Below are 22,889 nucleotides of genomic sequence, written 5' to 3'. Positions count from 1 at the left end.
TAATATAACTGTAATGCACAGAATATAAAAACGCTACAATTTTCGCATGAAGAATTTTTATAATAGATTGTTTACACGTAACATTCTCGATGAAATAGTATACATCCAACACGAAAAATACAGTACAGCCCCTACATAAAAAAATATCAAGGTGAGACAGGAAACCAAAAAACACGTCCCGCAAACCGAAATTTTGCAACAAAAACACCTAAAAATCCAAGGCTCATTTCACCGGCCAATGCAAAATGGCGGCGATTCACAAAAGTTAAATACTTTAAATTACCATTAAGACGTAAAATGCAAACGTATCAACTAAACAACGTCGATTGTCGAAAAATTAAATTGGGCGCTACTTTCGTAGAACTCGAGAGTAACTTCCAACTTGTTGACGCACAACTGCAATTCACTTCTGTGACTGTCTTTTGTTTCTGAACGCCTCAACAGGACCACCTCCCAATTCGTGTTCTTTTCCGTTGCAAGAGTATCTTCCAAATAATATTGCCTTTTATGAGGTTCGATGTTGTTTGAACGGAACAGCTGTTCCAATTCTTCCAGGGTTTTACCTTTCGTCTCCGGCAGAAGAAAGTAAACAAAGATGGCGCTCAACAAAGTGCATCCGCAGAAGAAGTAGAAGGTCCCGTCTTTGCCCATCGCTCGCAACATGTCGGGGAAGAATCGGACCATCACGAAAGTGCAAAACAAATGGAAAGATGAGCTGATCCCACCCAGCAGCGTTCGATATCGCAACGGGAACATCTCGCCCATGATGATGAAGGGTACGTTACTGATCCCGCCGGAATAGGTAATGAAGAAAACGATGAGAGATGCGAATGGCAACCAACCGAAATATCGAATTGCTTCTTGATCGCCCCATCGACGTTGACAGCAGAAGAAGATTCCAAGGGCAGCCAACGGTACGGCCGAACTAACGGCCGAAACTAAATATAACATCCGCCTTCCGCATCGATCCGCCTGATATTAAAACGAATTTTTTTATGTTTTTTTTTATTTCTTTTAAATGATTAAGAAACGTACCAGAAACCCAGAGGCGATGGTGAAAATCAACTGGACGGCACCGACGATGATCGTGGCGTATTTGCCGTTGATTGAACTTCCGGCTGCCTGGAAGATGCTGGCCGTGTAAAAGACAATGGCGTTGATTCCTGTCGTCTGCTGGAACAGCATGATGCTCAATGAAATGAATAAAGGTTTGACCACCGATCCAGATGTCACTTGAAGAGACTTGCTGTTGTAATTAGCCACGCGTTCCAAATGTTTTTTGATCCTTTCGAGTTCCGTTTGCACGTTAGCCCCCCTGTTGTTAAAAAAAAGGAAACGAAAGTCCATTTTTCTGTTCTTTTCTCTTTCATGTATTGACATTTAAAATTTTTATTTTCTTTTTTAAGAATTAGAAATCACTTTCCGCGGAGGGATTGAAGAGATCGTCGAGCCTCTTGTTCCCGGCCGTGAGACAGTAGCCAAACTGGAGATTCGGGCATCATAACAGTACCGCAGAGAAAGAGGATGGGTAAACAGCCAAAAATCCAGGCCAGGACGTGCCATTCGACGAAGATCCCGACAATGTACGTCGACCAAACGCCCAGCACCAAAGAGGAGGCCGTCAGTGATCCCATCCAACCTCGAAGACTCGGCGATGCACATTCACTTACCTATTGTTGTTGAATAACGTCGTGAATCGATGTTTTGCATTTAAATTTCTTGATGGGAATTACGTATATTTGTGCTGCGGGAGTGGTACATCCGGCAGCAATGCCCATCAAGAAACGGCCAATGTACAGCATGGATTTGTGTTCACCGAAGTGAGTGAAACCGGAGATGAAGAATCCGCAAATGAAGACGATGTAATGGCCAACCAGAGCCTTTTTCCTTCCGTAATATTCCATAGGTTTGTTGATGAACAACGAGCCAAGTATGGCCCCGAGCATCGGGAAAGAAGCTGTTTGATATCCAAATTCCATTAGTCGGGCTAATAACTTGCGATTTTAATGGAAGAATCTTACAAATCCATTGCAGGTCGGATGGAGACATGTCGAAATCCATCGTACTATTATGCGATGGAATTCCGGGCGAACTTCTACCACGAACAGAACCCATGCAAAAATAACCCCACGATCCCCATATTGCCACGACCAACTGAAGAGTTTAAAACAACTACAATTCAAACTGATTCAAACAAACCAACACAGGGATAAACTTGATGTTACCTGCGGAAAGAGATGTGTGAAATTGTCCTTTACACGCCTACCCATGTTCATCCTACAAAGTTAGTCACAATTCTGAGTATGAAACGCAATACGAGTTGTTAAAACTAAATATAACCTTCTATGGCTGTTTGTTCAGGCACGTGATAGAATATCACCTTGTCACGAGGCATTTTCGCCAGAATACGTAAGAGGTGGTAAAGCAAATTTTCCAGGCAGCAACTGATCACGAGGATTCGTCCATTTCCTACTTATACGATGACGTGATGTAAACACAACGGACAGTTTGCGAGTGCAGGGGAAATGCTCAGTTTGCCGAAGATGTTGTTGCATCCGTTATTTCGGGAAGAATCTACAGTGAAATGAAAAAAACGTTTGCTCATTAGCGTTAATGTTTTGCTTATTGTTCTAAAGTTAATACCTGTTGGCAGCAGTTGAAATTGCTACCCAAACAGGAGGACCTTGCACTAGTGGAAAATATCAACATTCTTTTTTGCTGATCAAATTTGCAATCTTTTCTTCCCTTTTGAGTAGGCGGACGTTGGTACGACATTAAGAAAATTAGCTGTTAATTACAAATCTTTGAGTTAATTCATTTTAATTCACACATTTATCGTGATGCAATCGATTGTTTTTAACCAGCAAAATGAGCCGTGCTGTCAAATGTTGTTAAGGTTAGCAAAATTGTATTTAATCATACATACCTTCACCCAATAATTTTTTTAAATAACATAAATAATAATTAGTCAGCTCACAAAAATGAGTCTACCAATTAGTATAGCTAAATAGAATGTAACGTTAGTCCAGATCTACATGGGCATGGTTGATTCCAGTTAACGTGCTCAATCCTATGATTAAAGATGAATTAGTGCAAGGACGAGTGGCCAACAACGAGGAATTAGATAAACCTTTAGTGGGACAGCCCAATGTTCCTATTTGCACCTGATGAAATCGGCCGCTTTCAAGTCCAGCAATTCCGTCGAATCATTGCATTTTCCGCCCTCGATATGTTTCAGCAGGTTTCGATTATCCCGCACAAGCCAGGCCAGATGGCAGTCGCATTCGATTGGATCTGTAAAAAGATGTCAACAATTAACTTATTTATTTATAAAACATTTCCGATAACTTACTATTGCCAATAAATAAAAGGGGCGTTTTCCCTAGTACTTTTTTGGCCCGGATTTCCATCCGCTCTAACAAAGGACGGAAGATCTTGGAATCCAAACGAGTCAGTTGAATGTCTTCCAGTTTAACGTGAGCTCCACTTCCTACAGATCCTCCGAATGCACCTAATTCTATTGTCTTGATGGGATTCCTCTGCAAACTGAGCGTCAGGCCCTTGACGGTGTTGTTGAGCGGAAGGGAATTTTTCGATACGACGGTGATCTCGTTGAATCCCAAATCGATTTGCTCCAGTTGATTGAGGGACGATATCATTTCAGGGATTTTCGTCAGCTTATTATTGTCTAGTCGAATTTCCGTTAAGGAATTCATCGAAGATGCAGCAAGAGCTTTGAAAATCTTGGTCGTTGTGACGTCATTAAGTTGATTGAAATTCAGGTAAAAGACTTTCAACGCAGGTAAGGCCACAGCGTCTTGATTTAAAGCTTCGAATCCTCTCGAATGCGTAATATACAAATAGGTAAATGCCGATTGAGATGGCAGACCTTTAAAACTCTTGAAGTTTGTTGAATTCTTGATAACTAGCGCCATCATGTTCCGGAATCCCGACATGTACGAGAAATTGGTTTGCTGGCCGAAATCGCATCCGTCAATAAAAACTCTTGTAATTGTAAGTGCCGAGAGCTGGAAAGCTTTCGGGGAGACTTTCAATCGTTTGTTATTGACGCACAGCATAACCAAATCGCCACTGATTCTCGTTTTACTCAAGAAATCATCCGGAATCGATTCCGTTTCAGTTGGGGACAGCGTAAACCGGAGTCCAGCCAGATCGTGGGCTGGATGTTTACTAAATGCGGCCTTCACATTTTTGATCAGTACTTTATCGCAAACAACTCTGTTTTCCTCACAAGTGCACGGTGTGTAATCAATGCTTGAACAATTGATTGCCGAACGATGACTGGCACTAACGAAGGAAAAACCTTCCACTGACGTGCCTGCAATTAACTGATAGAAAACCATTATTTTAACATCGAATAAATAAATTTTGTGTGTAAGATGACTTACCCATAGGCCGAAAATGGAGAGCGCAAGCAATTTCATCCTTGTATTCTTCATCTTGCGAATTCTTCTGGTTTTAGTTTTTGGTGATGCTGGCCACGGCTTTTTATTCACGTAATGAACAGCAAATTGCAGCGGCTTTTTATATTTGTTCTTGCGTCTATGTTCGTTTCCTAGTTTTGCCGCTTAGTATATCGATTCGGAGAGTGTTGCCCTGGATATTGCAAAGAGTCACGGTAGACAGTTATTTTTTATAGCTTTACGGGTAAGGCGGTCGAGGCTTGCGGTACTACCTCGAATCCTAACAAACAAGAAAACGTTTATCGAACGTTGGTAATACACAGATTTCGTGGTAACCATCTTTAATGTTGTTCCCGTTACGCAAAACACATCGACTCATTTTCCTTCAAGCCGGAATTTCCAGGCGGTCCTAGCTGCCTAAATCAGTGAGAAAATGAGGTTTGTGACGTCAGTTGGCAATTAACACAATCTAATTGTTTTTCACGTAATACCTTCTAGCATTGGGCATATAAATGAATGTTCTGGAAGCCGTTCGCCGAGCCGTTATAACACAATACCCACCTAATGGGACAAATTTTCTCCTAGTCACCTACGTTGGTGTAAATTTCCTCTTGAAGCAGATGCAGTGCGATTTACAATTTCATAACGAGGGATCTGTGTCGTTTGTGGACGAGTAGTTTCCTGTGAGGCTGTTCTTCGGGCAGAAACACAATCGTCACACTTGAATGGCTCAGGGATAAATCTTGGGCATTTCCCTTCTTTAATCACTTGAGCAGTTCTAGTTTACTATGTAAATGCAATTATTGAAATAGATTGGGTGCCCATAGTTTAAGAAAACTATTAAATAAACACACTGCTATGCATACAGGTTTGTTGGCCATTTGGCTAACCCATTTTACACTGCCTCCATTGCTAAATAGTGAAACGACAACTGCAGAAGTTATTTGACAACAATTTAGTCTATAAGTAGTTAAATCAACCTTACAAGTCCATTAATAGGAAAGTTTCAGTTATATAGGATTAAAACCTGTGATGTTCCTTATACTTTCTTTTTTTTTATTCTATTTTCAGTCCCTTCAGTACACTTTTCAGAGCTTTAACTAATTACAGTGGCATGAATGTCTAGTGCTCAGCAGGGTGAGCTGGCGGTAGTTGGGAAGCTTCATCATGAGGCCAGAAGGTGGGTTTGGCTGCACTCCATGCCTAAAGTAGGAAAACAATACAAATTAAAGGCTAGCTGTTTTGTTTTACATCCTAGCTTCTATTAAGCACCTGTTCGGGGAAGGCCTCAGCGAAATCCTCCATTGTCATCTGTCCAAAAGGAAGGACTGAAGACCACTTCTTCAACTCAGCTTCAGCTTCAGCAACACGGCGGTTAGACTGGGCAACAAATTCCTTGATGACCACTTCCTGCAAAATTACCTCATACGAATTAGATATTAATCACGATAAGTCAAAGGCCTCATCAGCTCACCGTCTCTTTCTCTTGCGCATCAACCTGTGCGGTAACTTTGTCTACAGGGTATGGAACCTGCAAAGATTCATACTGTTTCTTGAATGATTCAACCAGGCCAGGTACAGCCACACGAGCTTGGTAATAAGCCCAGTCAATCGCAGGTGGCTTCTCGGGATTAGCCATCACTCTAATGAATTATTAATACACGTCTAAGAAATGTATGTTCTACTGTTACAAATTGCGTTTCGCACCTTCTCAGATATTGGTCCGATTTCAGTTTGAATGCGTTGAACATGGGTCGTTGGCTTTCGCTGACTTTTTCAGCCATCGCAGACCAATTGACGGCAGACTGGGCGATTCTTTTGGCGGCCATTGTAATTTAATCAGTAAAACACACCGGTGAAACTCTTCAAGCACAGTTTGGTACAAAAGTCCAAGCAGCTGAGAGAGATGTAATGGCGGCCGAGGTCTGTCTGAAACTCGCTAAGCGTAGCCATATTTCCTTTTAAAAAGAAAATAATCAATATTGAAATGCATAAATCTAATCTCAACAACGAAAAGCTTTTAATATTTCAAGCTTAAAACGATATAACGTTCAAATTCATTATTATTTTATAGAATATAATTCTATCCAAACAGCAACGCTGTAGCAGCCATTCGTAGTACTGGAAAGTTTCCGAAGGTTTTGTTGTGTTCTGACTTGCCTTAGTTGCGAAGTGAAAATAATAAGTTTTACCTTTATCAAGGTTCTGACCTATTAAATAGTGGAGAAAACTCGGAACGTGTTTTGAAAACAAGTGCAGTAATGCAGTGACAGATTTCTCTGGAATCAATGCCTTTTTTCACGTTGATTAACTCGAACGTTATAGTTACGGTGGTAACTAGGGCAGATAGAAAGAAGTTTCTCCTGGTTCAAAACTTAGTTGATCGCGATCGGATAGCTAACAAAGCCCTATAGTGTCAATGTTGCTTTGGTAAGGACATTTTTTTTCAATGGTTTTTGTAATGCCTAACTAATTTTGAGAGTTTAATTTTTTGAACAGGAAGTAGATACTTAAAAATGGTTCACATTCGTGTACAAGGAGAGACAATTGGGGCATTCCCAGTCTCGGACCTTCCACTTCCCATAGTTGAAAGTTCAGATGCAGCTACTCCCAGCGCCGTCTCAGATCTTGTAGAAGTAGTCTCCACTTCAAGATTGAGGAGGAATCGGCAATCTGCCAGCATGATACCAGTACCCAGACCAATACCAACAAATGAAACAACCAGCCCAATTCTGGCACCTCAGCTTTCAGCCAAACCATATGATTACCTGTTAAAGTTCCTACTGGTTGGGGACTCTGACGTGGGCAAACAAGAAATACTCAGCACATTAGAAAATGCTGCCTCAGACATGCCTTTTTGTGCTGGACCAGGTACTGAATTTTCATTGTTGTCAAATCCGTGTGCATTTTATTTTCATTATGCCATCCTTTTTCTAGTGCACAAAGTTACAACCCTTTTAGTGGACGGAAGGAGAGTTCGTCTACAGTTATGGGACACATCTGGGCAGGGACGATTTTGCACGATATTGCGATCTTATTCCCGTGGTGCCCAGGGCCTGCTGCTGGTCTATGACTTGACTAACAAGTGGTCTTTCGATGGTATTGACCGCTGGCGTAGAGAAGTTGAAGAGGTATGTTATTCACAAATAAAATCTTCCATTCCTGTATAAGTTATTTCAAATCTACTTTGTGTAGCATGCTCCCGGAGTGCCGAAAGTTCTCGTGGGCAATCGACTTCACTTGGAATTCAAACGGGCTGTGAGTGTGGCTCAGGCTGAGGCTTACGCCCAGCGACACGGCATGGCCTTTTTCGAAATCTCGCCGCTTTGCAACTATAACGTGGCCGAGTCGCTGGCCGAGCTCACACGTCGGGCGCTTAGACGAAACGGGATGGAAAGGCTCTGGCGGACCAATCGAGGTTTGTTTAGTCATTAATAAATCTCAATTTAGATGACCAACTCATTTTTTTATGACAGTTCTCTCACTGCAGGAGTTGTGTTGCCGCTCAATCGTTTCGCAGACCTCAGTGTATACCATAGATCGGCTTCCTCTACCGCCAACGCTTCATTCGCAGCTGCGTTCCTACGCCCTCAGCAGTGGTTGTGCCCGTCATCATCCACACCACCCGAACCATCACCACGAAATGAAGATGGCCATAAAAAAGTCAAGACTCAGTCATGTCCACGCAAAACTCACCTGCGTTATTTCATGATTTCTTCATCGCTTTTTTTTCAATTGTCCATAGCTATCTCGAAATGTTTTACCAGCTGCTCTCCTTTTTTGTTGATGATTTTTTTTTGCCTCCTCAATCCTCTCAACGTGTTACTAAAAAGAAATGTTCTCGTATTTTTTTCGTCCTCTTCAAAGGAAAATACAAAGGAGCTTAGAAGGCGAAACGATTTTCTCTTATTATTACAACTCGGGATGGGCAATTTTTTTCAAGCTTATCTTAAGCAACAATCAAGTATTTTTGGTGGAAGGAATTTTATCGAAATTCGTAGATTTGAATGCTGTGCTCAGGCACGTGAGTGAGCGTCAGCGATTGGTACCACTCTGAACTGCGATGGTAGTAGTAGCCTTCGATTGTGGCGGTCGATTTCTGGAAGCAGATGTAGTAAAAACCAGCAAAACTTGCTCCATTAATATCTTTGATAGTGTGATCAGGCACCAAGAAATGTTCCTTCCACCTGTCGAGAAAAACACACTATCAAATGTGAAATGATGAATAACTATAAACTGGTATGTCACCTCATGAAAACAAAATCTGTCTCTTGCATGGCATCATAGTCAAAGGTATCTGAATTGAATGTTTTTGCATATTGATAAAATGACAGAAATTTGCTCTGAAAAAGGGAAAATAAACAAAAGTTAGTTAACGGAAATTTGCATTTTCGGCAAGGTTCCATACCCAGTGTTTCTTGTCAACATCCTCATCTGCATCCCATTTACGAGTGAGGAAAGGGAATCTTTTGCTGATAATTTCTCCATCAAAAAATGTGGTGAGGGTGGGGAATTCTTCAGTAAGACCTTTAATTTTCAGGTAGCCACACAGATATGAGTTCTCTTCATCAACATGCTGCATGGGGAAAGCCACGTAGCAAAAAGGTTATATTATTTAAAACCTAATTTAAGTAAAAGAACTACCTGTAAGACGACTTCTACATCGTAACAATTGCCTTTAGACTTCTGGTGACCCTGAAATCGAGAACCATTGTACAATAGGGATCGATTGAGTCCGGGCTGATGTGAATTGGCCGGCGGTGGTACGTGAACGTCTGTTTTGACGGGCATCGGGCACTTTTGACAGTAGGGAATTGAAAAAAGGTTTTGGTTAAAACAAACGTTTGTTCAAATCAGTAAGTGGCAAAGTGGTTTACAGACACAAGCTGTTTTGATTACACAGCTAGATTCCTGCCCACTTCTCTGTTTGGTTCCCTGGTCACAGTGAGTCGTTCGTATGTACTACGGTTTCTATAGGAAGCCCTTGCACACTGCAGAACTCAAACGCAATCCTTTGATTTCTCAATTTCTATTTTCAGGCTAGGTGTTATGGACTTATGGTGGTCATATTTCGTTTTTTAGCACTGTGTATGTGGACACTGTTACACAACCTGTTAAATATGACAGTAAACGATATTGTTATGCAATCGTAGATTAGAAATCTGATTGTTATTCATGAAGATTAGACATTTTACCACCAAAACAATATAGAAATATTTAGAGGAAAACAAAACTGGATATTTTAAATGAAACAAGCCCTTTAAACTAGGGAGTAATCCCACTTGTTAAATTTATGTTAGCAAGTTTTAATTGTTAGCCTCTTCGTGATCCATCCAGCTTACTATATTTTAATGTATTCTAAAATAACTAGAAAGGTGCGTCAAATAAACATGGAATACTCGAACGAGTTCGATTGTTTCCGTACATATAAACAATTAAATTCATAAGTAATTACGATTACTTTGTATTCCGGTTAACTCGAACAAACATAAGAGTACATTGTAACGTGTCAGTGAAATGGCTGGTGTAGATTGCCAAAAGTTGAAATGACGTCGAAAAAAATTGGCCTACAAAAACGAAAAGATGAAGCGTGGTGGGGAACGAAGCGTTAGATGCTCGATATTTTCATGAAAACGCCAGGAGACCCTCATTCAGCTCATTGAATTGGAATAATTAAATGTTTGGTTGAAGAAAAAAAACTAGTTGATGGTGCTTTGAATATCTGTGCTAAACTCTTCCAAGTCTTAGCGTTCAACCCAGGAACGGCCTAAATAAATAAAAAAATATTTATTAATCCACACTATCACAAATGGAGACAGAGAAATCCTTACTGGAGTTGTAAGATTGTCCGCCTCCATAGCCTCTGTTACCTCCTCCATAACCTCCACGACCACCATATCCACCGCCGCCACCCCATCTGGAACGGCCTGTGAATTACAATTTCAAGTTAGCATTGGCTATCAAAACACAAAAATATAGCTCATTACCTCCACCACCACGGTTCGAAGAGGCAAGTTCAAAAAGCTTGGGATTCACAACTTGGTTGGCTTCTGTTAAGACGTTTACCAAGTCTTGAGCTTGTTTGGAGTTGTTGGGAGTGAAAAAAGTGTAAGCAGTGCCTGTGCGTTGAGAACGGCCCGTTCGGCCAATTCGGTGGACGTAATCTTCGGAGCAGTTGGGATAATCAAAGTTGATGACAAACTTGACATCATCCACATCTACACGATTACAATGCACAGATTAGAGATGGAACTCACAATACAAACGACCCGGGAACCAATAGAGAAAATAAAAAAGCCCTTTGTGACAAAACGATTGTCACGAAATACGAGAAATAAGAAAAATATGGAGACCAAGGTGCGGAGTTGTGTAGTAGGAATCTTTACCTGAGTAACATTCGAAATTCCTTTTGTTATACACTTTTCCGCGTGTGAGAGGAGAGTACACTCGCCAGTTGCCGGCACACGCCATGCGCTGCTTGATTTTCAAGTTCTCTGCCACTCCCGTCCCATCTCAAATCTCACGAGATCGGCCAGGGGTGGAAAAATCAGGTGCAACACAGACTGCGCGCAGGACTTGGGCGAATCTCCTCATCGTCTCACCCTTTACAACTCAAGCCCCCATTTTGACGCAAATTCCCACCCAACCCAATCCATACTGAGGCAAGGCGACGGGCACACACACATTTGTTCTAAGAATGTGCGCAATTTTATCGCAAAGAAGCGATGCCACTAGGAACCAGTCCACAACTCACTGCCATGTGCTTCTTAAGTACGTGCCAAGCTTGGAAAACCCCCGCCTGCTCCATGACTTTGGGAGAGCAAAGAGGCCTCAAATATAGGCTACGTACCCAACACATTGAATAGCTTAAATGTAATGACAGGAGTTTGGAGCAGCCGAAGCGACATCAGCCCGCCGTTGCCTCTGCAAAGAAAATGTAGACATGGAAAATGAGAAAAAACAAAAGCCGGAAAAACCAAATCAAAGAGCTCCATGTAGAGAATAACTCGGTAGGTTCTTCAAGAATCGTCTTCTCGAACGAGAAAAATTTCCAGCCTTTGCAACACCTTTGTTGTTTATCACTTACCTAAACCACGAGCAGCCACGTCTGTAGCTACTAAAATGGGCGCTTTGCCTGAGCGAAATTCGTTTAGAACCCAATCACGCTCAGGTTGCGCCTTGTCACCATGAATGCACATCGCCGGCCACCTAATAGAAGTAAAAACGTATGAAATAATATTCGAAATTTAGTAACGAATCAATTAATTACCCGTCACGGCGCATGGCACGAGTAATGCTGTCCACTTTCCGTTTGGTTTCGGCAAAAATAATCGTCTTGTTTTCCTCTTCAGCACCAATTTCCTGCAGCAGTGTCATCAGCTTGGTCTCCTTCTCATGCTCCTGGCAGACGTCAATGATTTGCAAAATGTTGTGATTGGCAGATAGTGTCAACGAGCCAACGTTGATTTGCATGTAATCGGTAAGGAACTCTTCAGCCAACTGGCGCACTTCTTTCGGCCAAGTAGCGGACCACATGAGTGTTTGACGATCAGGCTGCATAAAATCAGATGGTTAATATATATATATATGTACATTTATAAGAATCAATCAACTTACGCGAATCTGTTCAATGATTTTACGGATTTGGGGTTCAAATCCCATGTCAAGCATCCGATCAGCCTCGTCCAAAACCAAATACGTACAACGGCGCAAGTTAGTCTTTCCGGCCTCAAGAAAATCGATAAGGCGACCAGGGGTTGCGATCATGATCTCCACTCCCCGTTCAATATCACGAAGCTGAAGAATAAAATAAAATAATAAATAAAGGAAACTAAAATCATGTATGGAAGCTAGAGGATTCCTATAGCAGTGTTGGCTACGGCATCGAAGACTTCCACTTCTAATCTACCTCCGTTTTGCATTCCAAGACGATTGAACTTAACAAACATCAAGGCCAAGATTGGAGGAAACATTTGAATAGCCACGCTAAAGAAATTCAAGTTACCTGGGGACCCTTAGGAGCTCCACCAAACACACAAGTGTTGCGAATGCGTGAAGACGAGCCAAAATCCTTTGCAGTTGACGAGATTTGTTGAGCCAATTCGCGAGTAGGGGCTAGAATAAGAGCAATTGGTCCATCTCCAGGTTCAAGATAGGCTTGATGATTAATGTGTACAATGGCAGGGAGAGTGTACTGAACAGCAAAACAACTCATTAGATACAGCTAATCAAACTATTAAAACCTTATAGCTTACAGCTAGTGTTTTTCCAGATCCAGTTTGGGCAATTCCAACCATATTGTGTCCACTCAGAGCAATGGGCCAGCCTTGAGCTTGAATGGATGTAGGTTCCTTGAATCCTTGACGCCTAGAGCAAAAAAAGAAGTTAACCTTGAGGAACAAATATAAAATGAATCTCATTACCTAATCTCAGTCATGACATATTCAGGGAAGTTTGCTTCGTCAAAGGAAGTGATAGGGAAAGGTACATCTCTACCACGGATTGTGATATCCTTACTAGCCCTGTACTGTTCAACCTCGTGAATCGATTTAACAGCCAAGTTAGCGTGTGGCTTGTAAAAATTCTTTTCGAATGGTTGAAGACGATCCATCTCCCATCTTGGCTTACGTAACTTGTCTCCGGGTTGCGCTTTCTTAAAGTCACGATTGCCCCCAAAACCAGAACCTCCTCCGAAACTGGAACCCCCTCCACGAGCTCCTCCGCGGAAATCCGACCCGCTGTTAAAATTACACATGTTACTTGTCGAACAGATGACTGACACTCTAATCTATACAATGAGCTTACAGTGCTAATTATCGTTAACATTACTATTGCACCCGAACAGGACCAGACCTTGAAGGTATTGCAAGTCTGGAATGTGGAATGAGTGCCCACAAACGTGGGAGATAAATTAAAACAGTTCCTCTTACCTTTTACGATCTCTGAAAGACATATCGGACGTGGTTTCTTCTCTGCTACAAAATGAACGTTGAAAAGTTGAAATTGATGGAGAATAGACTCGGATGACGTGAGATAAAGAGTCTTGCTGTAACGACGATGCCCTTAAAGATGTTCTGTCTACGCAGCTGCGTTTGGTTAATGCGCAGGCTAGGGCTTTCGACGTAAAAAGAAAGACTGATCGAAACATCCTGCCGTAGTAAAGAAGAAAGAAATACCCAAAGGGGAGACAACAACGTTGCAACTTCAACTTGCAAATTTAGGGAAAGCGTGGCGCCCGTAGACTAAAATTTTCTAATGATAAACTATTTCAGCTTTGGAGTTAATTTAATTGCATTTTTTTCCCTTAATGCTCAAGGATAATTTTGAAGCATTAAATTTTTCAATATTATTAAAAATATGACAATTGGCAACGTGTTTTTAACGTCGGCCATTTTGGATCGTTTTGTGTTCACGTTGCGGAAAGTTTGAATTAAGATTTTTGTAATTATTTTCATCGCCGTACTTCTGTAAAATATATTTTGTTAATGTGGAAGGCGGATATAATCGTTATTATTTAACTGTTTTTTAATAACAAATATGACTCTTCATTAAATCGTCTTAAGATAGTTTTATTTGAAAATCGAAAGAAATATATGCACAACTCTGGTTGACACAAAGTTTTCGATTCATTTTAAGCCATTTGAGAACGTTCTTCTTGTCTGTACTTCTTTAGAATATACTTTGGTAATGTGAAACGGGAATGTAATAATTATTATTTAACTGTTCCTTTTGTTTAATAATACAATACAAATTTTCATTAAATCACATTACGATAGTTTTATTTAGACTTCGAAGAAAATATATGAACAACCTTGGTGAGGGAAAGTTATTGATTCATTTTAAGCCATTTGGGAACGTTCTTGTTCTTGTTCACGACCGAGGTTTCTGAGGCAGGTCGCTTAGGCCGCTGATCTTTAGCGACACTGACATCATTGTTTCCAGCACTTACAGCCATGGTCGTAGATGTTGTAACAGAACGATAAAGTCGGCGATTTGCATCTCGTACAGCAGCACCGTAATCGGAAGGGTTAAGGCGGAATTGCTCTTTCAAAACGCAGTGGGAACTAATGTAGATAAGAGACGACGGAGTCAAACCAATTTCATGAAGGGATAGGGAAGTCTCGATTATTTGCTTTGGCGGCGTCGTGAAAAGTTCGAAGTTCTCCACTTTTATTGATGCATCGAGATATTCCAGCAATTGTAGCTTAACTTCAGCCAATGTGATTTCTGACGGTAAAGGCATCTGTAGAATAAAGCGGTTACTGAACTGGATACGCAAAACCGTTGTGGGATACTTTTCCAATAGCTGGCGCCGTCGTTTCTCTTCATGTTCGCGACGCAATTGAGCGGTAATAAGCGGGGCATTTTGTAGCTGAGTGTTTTGACAAATCAGATCGTGCATCATTCTGCGGACCTCTTCCTCTGTAATCTCAAAAAATTCATCTGATTCTTCGTTATGATTTGTAGAAATGGAATTGGTATCTTGTGGCGGCATGTAAACTAATACTCCTTGTTCATTGAGAAAGTAAACTGGCTCCTCTATAGCGAGCTCTACTTCAGGAGCTTCAAGCTCTTGACAAGAAGGCAGCTCTTCTGCATCAACAGTTCTGCTTTCTTCTGGTGTAATATGAATTGGTTCAATAGATTCCTTTTGTAATTGACAAATTGTGTCAACGCCAGGTTCTTGCTTTTCGGTTACAATAAACGGTTCTGTCACATTTTCAGGCACTAGAGCAGACGTTTCCTTTTGAATCTTCAGTTCAACTTCTTCAACTTTTCTTTTTTGTAGTTCAGGTGATGGCATCCTTGGAGTGGGTGCAATAATCCCACCAACATGAAGCTGTTCTACAACTCCTGGTGATTTCGTAATATACCTTCATGAACAAAAAATATTAAAATACAATATTTGCAAATTTAATTTGCTAATAGAACCTGATGGCTGCCTTTCCATTGAAAATCTCTAGCTGAAGAAGAGTTGTCATTTGCAACATTTCCTTGGTTGCGATTTCCTTTCTCATATAAATGCAAACAGGAATGTTGTCATTCAGTGTTGCTAAAGATGGATCAAGTTTATTTTGTGCTTCCCAATGTTGAAGGATGTCCCACAGAGTACCTGATTTAAAGAACGATATGCATGACAAGCAATCCAAATATATAACAGATATCTAAATTACAATAAATGCAAGTCATAGAGATAAAGTTCTTTATAACCTTCCGGATGAAACTCTGCAATCAATCTTTCCCCTGAAACTAGCTGAAGTGCTAAAGTAACAGGAGAAATTTTGGGAGCTGCTTGAGGCTTATTTGCATTCCGTGACTTCGAATACATACTGCAGTATTATTATTCGCCAAGTATTTTGTAAATAGTATTTCAGAAAATGTTCAAACTTCAAACGTTTCCAAGATTCGCATACACCTGCTAGCAGACGAAACAAACGTAACGTTTTCTAACATTCTTAACAGCCTTGCCAAACGACAATTTATGCCAATGTTCATAAACTTAAGAAAGAAAAATAGAAAACTCGACTTTTACTGCTCAAAAGTAAACAAAACAGATATCGATTAAATGTTCTTCTCTAAAAAAATTCGTTGGCAAATATATGTGCAGTTCACAGTAAGATAGCCAGTTTTGTATTTTTTTAAAATTAAACTCTTCCACTATTCTTTCTAACTTCTAATGAAATTTTTCTTCAGGTCGTACCAACCAGAAGCAGAAGAACGCAATGGCCGCTATTTTGAAGAGTTGCAATTCAAAGAGAACGCAGATGTGTGAGACAGTAAATGCAGTGAAAGCCTGTAGCGAGCAGGTTACCATGTAAATGACAGGTTTGTTTGCGATGAAATGTAAATACATGTTCGCTGCAAATTACTTTGTGCGGTGTAGTTCAGGGGAGGGTTATAGACAGAGCGTAGAGTTCAGCAATGGGTTCACGGCAATGATACCATGTACTCCTGAAGTAAAGATTTGCGCATTGCAACTGCCGCACACATTTCCTAATTCAAACAGTCAAATAAGCAGAATTAAATATGCGTTGGCAGCACACCCACACAATTCCAGCATCGAAACGGAACAATAAGGGGGAAAAGTCTTCATAACATGATCATCTATTTGCTTCCACGTGTAGCACACCTGTTGAAACATTAAATAGTGGCTCCATTTGAACAGGAATAGTGCATATTAATCGCTGTCAAATGTACGGCTTCCATCTGCCTATAAAATGCGACAAATCGTTAACGGTAAGACACAGCATTCCCTGCATTCGAGACAACAACGCAGAAGATTTAATTAGAAACATGGCTCATTTTTACGGAATCCGCTTAGGTATGTTGGTCATCCTGGTTTTATGTTTCACATGGACGAACGCATCAGCCCTTCCTGCGGACGACCAGCTCGATATGCAATTGGAAAACTATGTAAGAAACTTAGTGTCTAAAAAAATTTTAACTAAAAAAAACACAAAAAAATATACCGTTTCAACATCACATTGTGGCATTCTTACATGTTACATTTTTAAAATTTTAAAGGCGAAAAATCCTAAAATATTAGCTGGCAATAAGCTTCGAGCGGAAGCTAAAGCTAAGGAACGTCAGCCCGGATGCTCTTGGAATGGAACGGCACCTTTCTGCCGAGGATACTGCAATTCTCAGGTTTACAAAACCGTTACATCCGACCGGTGTGGAGACGGCAAATGCTGTTTTACGGGCACAAAAAAATATTGTTGCCCCAAATAAATGTTGATGAATTGGTTAAAATCAAATGACTGCTTTTACTGAAAAACCTATTAAATGAGTGGAGGTATTATTTCCTTGTCCACATTACCATTTGAAGCGTGGTTTGAGAATAAAATAAATCTAAAAAAGAATACCTTGAGCAGTTGTAGGTTGGAGCATTTCCAGATTAAATACACTAACAATCATTTGAAGAATCCTAGTTTTACACTGTTAGTTGTTCTGGTTGACAATGGGGAAGCATTGGCAAATATTTTTAAAGGCTTTGACACCAATATTAAATTACTCATACAACATTGTCTTTACCCCACTCTTTTTACCAGATTGTTAGATGTTTACACCAGCCCACTCAATACACCAGTAATCAATCCTTCCTTTCTGGCTATACTTAAGGTTCAGCAACACAAAGAAAGGAAATAGATGTTAAGCAGACAGCAATAACAAAGAAACACCCTCTTACCATGCACCGTGGACTATAGGTTGTTTCATGCCAGTTGGTTATGCCACAATCTGGTTGGAAGATTCTTTATTTCTTTAGGCTTGTACCGCAGTAACAAATTCCTCCCTCTGGCCCAAGAAACTGGAAGACAACTTGAACATCCTGAATAGGACATAATATTAATACAATATTAGTTAACTTGACAACAAAAGTAATAATTTGGTCTACAACCACAAGCATCTTTTACCACTAAAAGCAGCACGTGAGTGTTTGGTTTTTCTACCATATTTCTTTTCCTTTTCCGATTATTAACAGCAATGCTATTGCAACGTGCTTCTTCCCATCTGTCGCGCGATTTCCCTGGCTTCTTTGAGATTCATGGAGACTCAGTTTCCGCCAAAATCTTGTTTTGAAGCTTAACCTGGCACCATCTTGCGATTTCAAAAGACAACTTTCCTTCAGGTCGCAACAATCAAAAGCAGAAGAACGCAATGGCCGCTATTTTGAAGAGTTGCGATTCAAAACGAGCGCAGATGTGTTAGTCAGTAAATGCTGTGAAAGCCTGTAGGGAGCAGGTAAAGAGGTAGGCTAAATGACAGGTTTGTTTGCGATGAAATGTAAATACATGTTCGCTGCAAATTACTGTGTGCGGTGTAGTTGAGTTCAGAAATGGGTTCACCGAGATATCATGTAGTATATCCCGAAGTAAGATTTGCGCATTGCAACTGCCGCACACATTTCCTAATTCAAACAGTCAAATAAGTAGAATTATACATGCTTTTGGAAATGCTTAAATGCTTGCGAAAGCCTGTAGAGAGCAGGTTACCATGTAAATGACAGGTTTGTTTGCGATGAAATGTAAATATGTTCGCTGCAAATTACTTTGTGCGGTGTAGTTCAGAGGAGGGTTATAGACAGGGCGTAGAGTTCAGCAAACGGTTCACGGCAATGATATCATGTAGTCCCGAAGTAAAGATTTGCGCATTGCAACTGCCGCACACATTTCCTAATTCAAACAGTCAAATAAGCAGAATTAAATATGCGTTGGCAGCACACCCGCACAATTGAACATCGAAATGGAACAATAAGGGGGAAAAGTCTTCATAACATGAGCATCTATTTGCTTCCACGTGTAGCACACCTGTTGAAACATTAAATAGTGGCTTCATTTTAACAGGAATAGTGCATACCAATCGCTGTCAAATGTACGGCTTCCATCTGCCTATAAAAAGCGACAAATCGTCAATGGCAAGACACAGCATTCCCTGCATTCGAGACAACAACGCAGAAGATTTAATTAGAAATATGGCTCATTTTTACGGAATCCACTTAGGTATGTTGGTCATCTTGGTTTTATGTTTCACATGGACGAATGCATCAGCCCTTCCTGCAAACGACCAGCTGGATATGCAATTGGAAAACTATGTAAGAAACTTAGTGTCTAAAAAAATTTTAACTAAAAAAAACAAAAAAAAACATACCGTTTCAACATCACATTGTGGTATTTTTACATGCTGCATTTTTTAAATTTTAAAGGTGAAAAATCCTAAAATATCGGCTGACAATAAGTTTGGACCGGAAGGTGAAGCTAAGGAACGACAGCCCGGATGCTCTTGGAATGGATCGGCACCTTTCTGCCGAGGATACTGCAATTCTCAGGTTTACAAAACCGTTACATCCGACCGGTGTGGAGACGGCAAATGCTGTCTAACGGGCACAAAAAAATATTGTTGCCCCAAATAAATGTATTCATGAATTGGTTAAAATCAAGTGACTGCTTTAATTGAAAAACCTATTAAATGAGTGGAGGTATTATTCCTTATCCACATTACCATTAAAGCGTTGTTTGAGAATAAAACAAATATAAAAAAGAATACCTTGAGCAGTTGTAGGTTGGAGCATTTCCAGATTAAATACACTACAACAACCATTTGAAGAACCTTAGTTTTACACCGCTAGTTGTTTCTGGGGACAATGGGGAAGCATTGGCAAATATTTTTGAAGACTTTAACAACAATATTAAATTACTCATACAACATTGTCTTTACCACACTTTTTTTACCAGATTGTTAGATGTTTACACCAGCCCACTCAATACACCAGTAATCAATCCTTCATTTCTGGCTATACTTAAGGTTCAGCAACACAAAGAAGAGAAACAGATGTTAAGCAGACAGCAATAACAAAGAAACATCCTCTTACCATGCACCGTGGACTGCTGTTTCATGCCAGTTGGTTGTGCCACAATCTGATGGGATTCTTAATTTCTTTAGTCCCTTAATCCCTTCCTCCGGCCAAAGAGACTGGAAGAAATCTTGAACATCCTGAATAGGACATAATATTAATACAACATTTCTAACTGAAAACGTAAGTAATAATTTGGTCTACAAGCACAAGCATCATTTAACACTAAAAACAAGACCTGAATGTTTGGTATTTCCACCATGTTTCTTTTACTTTTCCGATTATTGGCGGCAACGCTATTACAACGTGCTTCTTCTCATCAGCCTTCCGATTTCCCTGGCTTCTTTGAGATTCATGGAGACTCAGTTTGCGCCAAAATCTTGTTTTGAAGCTTAACCTGGCACCATCTAACGATTTCAAAAGATAACTTTCTTTCAGGTCGTACCAACCAGAAGCAGAAGAACGCAATGGCTGCTTTTTTGAAGAGTTCGAATTTCAAGTTGTTAACTCGAAATTCGGTTATTCGTTATTCATATCGAACCGCTTATTATGTGCTGTAAGTTTATTTCTTTTTTCATTTTTTAAAGTATGATTTTATGGGGAAATGTGAAAAAAGTGCAATATCAGTTCACTATGGTTGAGTTTATGTAAGTTGCAAAGGAGATAAAGTAAAAGTATTGTGGGTTTTGCACAGGTTACCGGAGATTCCTCATGATACACCGGAAACAAACCCGGTTCTTCGAACGGGAGAACTCCTTGATTACACGCCAATTTCAGCCGAAAACTGTCTAAACGCCGTGGCTAAATTATCATTAGAACAAGAGTCAGGAATATGGAAATTGGAGAATCAACTTACAGGTTTCAAATTCTGATTTTTATAAGTGACAGAATAGTATCAGTAATGTTTAATGTTCCTTTGTAGAACCGGGATCAAGTGTCACTTTTGAGTCCATTATGGATCCCCTGGAAAGGCTTAGTGCTCCTCTAGATGCAGCATGGGGAGTTGCCAGGACGTTGTATGTCACAGATAGTGAACGCATGCCCTCAGACATTTACAGGCAGATCCACAAAAGAGCACGAAAATCAAGATCGTTAAAGTTTCAAAGCAAACCCATTTATGAGGCTTGCAAGGTAATGTGCAAAATATTACAAAAAATAGTTCAAAAGTAACAAATTCTGTCGTTTAGGGTTTAATGAATGAAAACAAAAAGCTGGATCAAAAGCAAAAAAGATTGTTAAACAAGTACATCCTTGAAGGACGGCTGAACGGCTCAGAATTGAACGAATCCGGTTTAAAAAACTACATCGAAGCTTCACGTAAACTGGAAGACCACAAGTCAAAGTTCCAGCAAAAAGTAGAGAAAGCCACTAGTCGGTTTAGTCACGTCTTGACAGATCCAAATACCGTTCGTGACTTTCCATCGGAACTATTACGTGCCACGGCTCTGGACAGGTAAAGCAGTTGATCGAGTAACAATCTTGCAATCCTAAAATTAAAATGTTCGACCCCATTCGTTCACAGTTCTGCGCCAAGTCGAGGACCATGGAAGATCACCCTCCAACCGCACATCTACACTCCCTTTATGGAACACTGTCCAGATCCTTTACTGCGCTGGAATGTTTGGCAAGCCAACCGAGCCCGTGGATCTAGTTCTGGTGACAGTGCCCTTACCACTAGTCTCGACCTGGAAGAGGTCCGCTACCAACGACGTGATCAAGTCAAACTACTCGGCTATCCCAGTTATGCGGCTATGAGCATGGAAACCAAAATGGCTGGCAGTGTAGATAACGTCAACAAGATGATTGAATTGCTCTTGGAAAAAGGTAAAAAATTTTAAGACTATTAGATGCACAACAGAAAAACATTGTCTTTATGCAAATTTTTTGGTTCTTTTTGTAAAAGCTTTTCCGGCTCAAGAAAAGGAACTCGCCGCGTTGGAGAGTTTCGCCAAAGAGAGAGGTTTTGATGGGTCGTTGAATATGTGGGACGTGCCATATTGGCGACGCAAGCAAGTTTCATCACTGTGTCAACACGAAGAAGGCGATATTCGCGAGTATTTTCCATTGCCCAGAGTCTTCACCGGTTTATTGGCTCTGATTGAAGAGGTCTTCAATATTCATTTCGAATTGATTAATCAGCACAAGAACGGCACCACTGCTTGGCACGAAGATGTCTCCCTATACGCTGTGAGACATTCTGATGGCAAACTTATTGGCCATTTCTACTTTGATCCATTCTCAAGGATAGGTAGTTCAATTTAATGTCTTTTTCAATCATTAAAATCTAAGCAATGTTTATCATCACAGGTCGGAAACTTTTAAGTCGTGAGGCCGCTTCCTGGATGATTAGCACACGAAGCCGATCAGACATTGTGGACCATACGCCGGTGGCCTCCGTTGTTCTCAATTTCACTCCAAATCTTCATGGAATCCCATCACTCTTGTCGTTCCAGCAAGTGCAGACGTTATTGGCCAAAATGGGACATGCGCTGCAACATCTGCTGACAGAGTCGCCCTACAGCGAAGTAGCTGGCCTTACCAATCTCGAATGGGATGCTGTACAGATATCAGCACAATTTTTCCAATTTTGGTCATCTGACTGGACAACCATGAGCAAAATCAGCGGCCATTTTGAATCAGGACAACCTTTAGCCCGTGAAACGCTGAACCAGCTCAACCAAGCCGCAGTGCATATGTCAGGATATGACCTCTGCCAACAACTCTACTCATCCGCGCTTGACATGGAACTTTACTCGACTAAAGATTTTTGGTTGGACGTTGTCAAACGATTGTGGCCGAAATTTCAACGTTTCCCACTCGAGAAGTCTGACTCTCATCCGTGCAATTTCACCGACATTATCAGTCAGGACATGGCGGCCGCTTATTACTCGCACATTTGGTCAAAAATGGTAGCTGCCGACATCTTTTCCGCCTTCCAAGAAGCTGGAATGGAAGATCGTGCAGCATTAAGAACTGTTGGCGAACGTTTCCGAAAAGTCGTACTAGCCCATGGTGGTGCAGTTGCCCCCAGCGAAACCTTCCGCCACTTTAGAGGACGAGACCCCTCACCAGACGCTTTACTTGATCATGCAAAATTAAATTAAATGTAGATA

At 40.7% G+C, this 22,889-nt stretch overlaps 10 protein-coding genes and 2 long non-coding RNA genes across 15 annotated transcripts; 4 read left to right on the top strand and 8 right to left on the bottom strand.

The window, feature by feature from the left end:
* Positions 1 to 176: 176 nt before the first annotated feature.
* Positions 177 to 2,574, bottom strand: LOC130694120 (facilitated trehalose transporter Tret1-like). Its single transcript, XM_057517267.2, has 7 exons — positions 2,341 to 2,574; positions 2,226 to 2,277; positions 2,022 to 2,154; positions 1,734 to 1,957; positions 1,420 to 1,670; positions 1,036 to 1,315; positions 177 to 972 (listed from the first exon to the last, which is right to left on the bottom strand). The coding sequence occupies exons 2-7, from the start codon at positions 2,274 to 2,276 to the stop codon at positions 313 to 315; spliced, it is 1,599 nt and encodes a 532-aa protein (XP_057373250.1). The 5' UTR covers position 2,277; positions 2,341 to 2,574; the 3' UTR covers positions 177 to 312.
* A 314-nt stretch (positions 2,575 to 2,888) lies between these two features.
* Positions 2,889 to 4,578, bottom strand: LOC130694122 (oplophorus-luciferin 2-monooxygenase non-catalytic subunit-like). Its single transcript, XM_057517268.2, has 4 exons — positions 4,410 to 4,578; positions 3,353 to 4,349; positions 3,131 to 3,294; positions 2,889 to 3,070 (listed from the first exon to the last, which is right to left on the bottom strand). Exons 1-3 carry the CDS (start codon positions 4,458 to 4,460, stop codon positions 3,155 to 3,157), a joined length of 1,188 nt encoding a protein of 395 aa, XP_057373251.1. The 5' UTR covers positions 4,461 to 4,578; the 3' UTR covers positions 2,889 to 3,070; positions 3,131 to 3,154.
* A 786-nt stretch (positions 4,579 to 5,364) lies between these two features.
* On the bottom strand, positions 5,365 to 6,349 carry LOC130694021 (ATP synthase subunit d, mitochondrial-like). Its single transcript, XM_057517160.2, has 4 exons — positions 6,132 to 6,349; positions 5,899 to 6,067; positions 5,697 to 5,834; positions 5,365 to 5,627 (listed from the first exon to the last, which is right to left on the bottom strand). The coding sequence occupies exons 1-4, from the start codon at positions 6,251 to 6,253 to the stop codon at positions 5,547 to 5,549; spliced, it is 510 nt and encodes a 169-aa protein (XP_057373143.1). The 5' UTR covers positions 6,254 to 6,349; the 3' UTR covers positions 5,365 to 5,546.
* A 176-nt stretch (positions 6,350 to 6,525) lies between these two features.
* LOC130694123 (ras-related protein Rab-40B-like) lies at positions 6,526 to 8,150 on the top strand. Its single transcript, XM_057517269.2, has 5 exons — positions 6,526 to 6,854; positions 6,924 to 7,295; positions 7,362 to 7,555; positions 7,620 to 7,842; positions 7,901 to 8,150. The coding sequence occupies exons 2-5, from the start codon at positions 6,941 to 6,943 to the stop codon at positions 8,134 to 8,136; spliced, it is 1,008 nt and encodes a 335-aa protein (XP_057373252.1). The 5' UTR covers positions 6,526 to 6,854; positions 6,924 to 6,940; the 3' UTR covers positions 8,137 to 8,150.
* Positions 8,151 to 8,374: 224 nt separating this feature from the next.
* Positions 8,375 to 9,433, bottom strand: LOC130694124 (glucose-induced degradation protein 4 homolog). 2 transcript variants are annotated; one of them, XM_059495539.1, is made up of 5 exons: positions 9,302 to 9,433; positions 9,069 to 9,221; positions 8,833 to 9,000; positions 8,673 to 8,767; positions 8,375 to 8,611 (listed from the first exon to the last, which is right to left on the bottom strand). In XM_059495539.1, exons 2-5 carry the CDS (start codon positions 9,213 to 9,215, stop codon positions 8,410 to 8,412), a joined length of 612 nt encoding a protein of 203 aa, XP_059351522.1. In that variant the 5' UTR covers positions 9,216 to 9,221; positions 9,302 to 9,433; the 3' UTR covers positions 8,375 to 8,409. The 2 variants fall into 2 exon arrangements, with proteins under 2 accessions (XP_059351522.1, XP_057373253.1); XM_057517270.2 differs by having other exon boundaries at positions 9,069 to 9,383.
* A 441-nt stretch (positions 9,434 to 9,874) lies between these two features.
* Positions 9,875 to 13,587, bottom strand: LOC130694119 (uncharacterized). Its single transcript, XM_057517265.1, has 10 exons — positions 13,355 to 13,587; positions 12,848 to 13,162; positions 12,680 to 12,791; positions 12,430 to 12,618; positions 12,042 to 12,221; positions 11,695 to 11,978; positions 11,512 to 11,633; positions 10,412 to 10,642; positions 10,256 to 10,351; positions 9,875 to 10,191 (listed from the first exon to the last, which is right to left on the bottom strand). Exons 1-10 carry the CDS (start codon positions 13,570 to 13,572, stop codon positions 10,169 to 10,171), a joined length of 1,770 nt encoding a protein of 589 aa, XP_057373248.1. The 5' UTR covers positions 13,573 to 13,587; the 3' UTR covers positions 9,875 to 10,168.
* A 615-nt stretch (positions 13,588 to 14,202) lies between these two features.
* On the bottom strand, positions 14,203 to 15,836 carry LOC130694118 (tether containing UBX domain for GLUT4-like). Its single transcript, XM_057517264.2, has 3 exons — positions 15,636 to 15,836; positions 15,357 to 15,537; positions 14,203 to 15,298 (listed from the first exon to the last, which is right to left on the bottom strand). The coding sequence occupies exons 1-3, from the start codon at positions 15,751 to 15,753 to the stop codon at positions 14,251 to 14,253; spliced, it is 1,347 nt and encodes a 448-aa protein (XP_057373247.1). The 5' UTR covers positions 15,754 to 15,836; the 3' UTR covers positions 14,203 to 14,250.
* An 823-nt stretch (positions 15,837 to 16,659) lies between these two features.
* LOC130694132 (uncharacterized) lies at positions 16,660 to 17,334 on the top strand. Its single transcript, XM_057517284.2, has 2 exons — positions 16,660 to 16,838; positions 16,950 to 17,334. The coding sequence occupies exons 1-2, from the start codon at positions 16,719 to 16,721 to the stop codon at positions 17,154 to 17,156; spliced, it is 327 nt and encodes a 108-aa protein (XP_057373267.1). The 5' UTR covers positions 16,660 to 16,718; the 3' UTR covers positions 17,157 to 17,334.
* Positions 17,199 to 18,970, bottom strand: LOC130694134 (uncharacterized). Of its 3 annotated transcripts, XR_009421088.1 has the most exons (6): positions 18,783 to 18,912; positions 18,419 to 18,598; positions 18,236 to 18,333; positions 17,840 to 18,154; positions 17,614 to 17,754; positions 17,199 to 17,535 (listed from the first exon to the last, which is right to left on the bottom strand). It is a non-coding gene; the product is annotated as an uncharacterized LOC130694134 (long non-coding RNA). The 3 variants fall into 3 exon arrangements; XR_009421086.1 differs by having other exon boundaries at positions 18,419 to 18,970; XR_009421087.1 differs by having other exon boundaries at positions 17,199 to 17,540; positions 18,419 to 18,834.
* On the top strand, positions 18,836 to 19,531 carry LOC130694131 (uncharacterized). Its single transcript, XM_057517282.2, has 2 exons — positions 18,836 to 19,017; positions 19,129 to 19,531. Exons 1-2 carry the CDS (start codon positions 18,838 to 18,840, stop codon positions 19,333 to 19,335), a joined length of 387 nt encoding a protein of 128 aa, XP_057373265.2. The 5' UTR covers positions 18,836 to 18,837; the 3' UTR covers positions 19,336 to 19,531.
* LOC130694135 (uncharacterized) lies at positions 19,380 to 20,172 on the bottom strand. The gene is made up of 3 exons (XR_009001925.2): positions 20,015 to 20,172; positions 19,795 to 19,916; positions 19,380 to 19,721 (listed from the first exon to the last, which is right to left on the bottom strand). It is a non-coding gene; the product is annotated as an uncharacterized LOC130694135 (long non-coding RNA).
* Positions 20,173 to 20,184: 12 nt separating this feature from the next.
* Positions 20,185 to 22,880, top strand: LOC130694127 (uncharacterized). Its single transcript, XM_057517279.1, has 7 exons — positions 20,185 to 20,332; positions 20,471 to 20,634; positions 20,699 to 20,907; positions 20,964 to 21,229; positions 21,299 to 21,600; positions 21,680 to 22,024; positions 22,084 to 22,880. Exons 1-7 carry the CDS (start codon positions 20,244 to 20,246, stop codon positions 22,878 to 22,880), a joined length of 2,172 nt encoding a protein of 723 aa, XP_057373262.1. The 5' UTR covers positions 20,185 to 20,243.
* Positions 22,881 to 22,889: the final 9 nt, after the last annotated feature.

Source organism: Daphnia carinata, chromosome 6, assembly GCF_022539665.2.
Source record: "Daphnia carinata strain CSIRO-1 chromosome 6, CSIRO_AGI_Dcar_HiC_V3, whole genome shotgun sequence".
In the NCBI taxonomy this organism is placed as follows: Eukaryota; Metazoa; Arthropoda; class Branchiopoda; order Diplostraca; family Daphniidae; genus Daphnia; species Daphnia carinata.
Note: the sequence above shows the minus strand (reverse complement) of the source record. Positions and strands in the feature narration are given on the sequence as shown.

Bases quoted from the DNA above. Each gene is read 5' to 3' on its own strand.
- LOC130694120 (XM_057517267.2), bottom strand. From the start codon at position 2,276: ATGAACATGGGTAGGCGTGTAAAGGACAATTTCACACATCTCTTTCCG. The intron at 1,316-1,419 runs GTGATTTCTAAT...TTTTAACAACAG, and splicing joins CTTCAATCCCTCCGCGGAAA to GGGGGCTAACGTGCAAACGG. The intron at 973-1,035 runs GTACGTTTCTTA...TTTTAATATCAG, and splicing joins CCATCGCCTCTGGGTTTCTG to GCGGATCGATGCGGAAGGCG.
- LOC130694122 (XM_057517268.2), bottom strand. From the start codon at position 4,460: ATGAAGAATACAAGGATGAAATTGCTTGCGCTCTCCATTTTCGGCCTA. The intron at 4,350-4,409 runs GTAAGTCATCTT...GTTTTCTATCAG, and splicing joins TCTCCATTTTCGGCCTATGG to TTAATTGCAGGCACGTCAGT. The intron at 3,295-3,352 runs GTAAGTTATCGG...ATCTTTTTACAG, and splicing joins CCTTTTATTTATTGGCAATA to ATCCAATCGAATGCGACTGC.
- LOC130694021 (XM_057517160.2), bottom strand. From the start codon at position 6,253: ATGGCCGCCAAAAGAATCGCCCAGTCTGCCGTCAATTGGTCTGCGATG. The intron at 5,835-5,898 runs GTGAGCTGATGA...GTAATTTTGCAG, and splicing joins ATGCGCAAGAGAAAGAGACG to GAAGTGGTCATCAAGGAATT. The intron at 5,628-5,696 runs GTGCTTAATAGA...TTCCTACTTTAG, and splicing joins CTGAGGCCTTCCCCGAACAG to GCATGGAGTGCAGCCAAACC.
- LOC130694123 (XM_057517269.2), top strand. From the start codon at position 6,941: ATGGTTCACATTCGTGTACAAGGAGAGACAATTGGGGCATTCCCAGTC. The intron at 7,556-7,619 runs GTATGTTATTCA...TACTTTGTGTAG, and splicing joins GGCGTAGAGAAGTTGAAGAG to CATGCTCCCGGAGTGCCGAA. The intron at 7,843-7,900 runs GTTTGTTTAGTC...TTTTTATGACAG, and splicing joins GCTCTGGCGGACCAATCGAG to TTCTCTCACTGCAGGAGTTG.
- LOC130694124 (XM_059495539.1), bottom strand. From the start codon at position 9,215: ATGCCCGTCAAAACAGACGTTCACGTACCACCGCCGGCCAATTCACAT. The intron at 9,001-9,068 runs GTAGTTCTTTTA...TTCCCCATGCAG, and splicing joins ATGTAGAAGTCGTCTTACAG to CATGTTGATGAAGAGAACTC. The intron at 8,612-8,672 runs GTGACATACCAG...TTTTCTCGACAG, and splicing joins ACAGATTTTGTTTTCATGAG to GTGGAAGGAACATTTCTTGG.
- LOC130694119 (XM_057517265.1), bottom strand. From the start codon at position 13,572: ATGTTTCGATCAGTCTTTCTTTTTACGTCGAAAGCCCTAGCCTGCGCA. The intron at 11,979-12,041 runs GTAAGTTGATTG...GATTTTATGCAG, and splicing joins AAATCATTGAACAGATTCGC to CCTGATCGTCAAACACTCAT. The intron at 11,634-11,694 runs GTAATTAATTGA...TACTTCTATTAG, and splicing joins CGTGCCATGCGCCGTGACGG to GTGGCCGGCGATGTGCATTC.
- LOC130694118 (XM_057517264.2), bottom strand. From the start codon at position 15,753: ATGTATTCGAAGTCACGGAATGCAAATAAGCCTCAAGCAGCTCCCAAA. The intron at 15,538-15,635 runs GTTATAAAGAAC...TCTTTAAATCAG, and splicing joins TGCAGAGTTTCATCCGGAAG to GTACTCTGTGGGACATCCTT. The intron at 15,299-15,356 runs GTTCTATTAGCA...TTGTTCATGAAG, and splicing joins AATGGAAAGGCAGCCATCAG to GTATATTACGAAATCACCAG.
- LOC130694132 (XM_057517284.2), top strand. From the start codon at position 16,719: ATGGCTCATTTTTACGGAATCCGCTTAGGTATGTTGGTCATCCTGGTT. The intron at 16,839-16,949 runs GTAAGAAACTTA...AAAATTTTAAAG, and splicing joins ATATGCAATTGGAAAACTAT to GCGAAAAATCCTAAAATATT.
- LOC130694131 (XM_057517282.2), top strand. From the start codon at position 18,838: ATGGCAAGACACAGCATTCCCTGCATTCGAGACAACAACGCAGAAGAT. The intron at 19,018-19,128 runs GTAAGAAACTTA...TAAATTTTAAAG, and splicing joins ATATGCAATTGGAAAACTAT to GTGAAAAATCCTAAAATATC.
- LOC130694127 (XM_057517279.1), top strand. From the start codon at position 20,244: ATGGCTGCTTTTTTGAAGAGTTCGAATTTCAAGTTGTTAACTCGAAAT. The intron at 21,601-21,679 runs GTAAAAAATTTT...TTTTTGTAAAAG, and splicing joins TGAATTGCTCTTGGAAAAAG to CTTTTCCGGCTCAAGAAAAG. The intron at 22,025-22,083 runs GTAGTTCAATTT...TTATCATCACAG, and splicing joins TGATCCATTCTCAAGGATAG to GTCGGAAACTTTTAAGTCGT.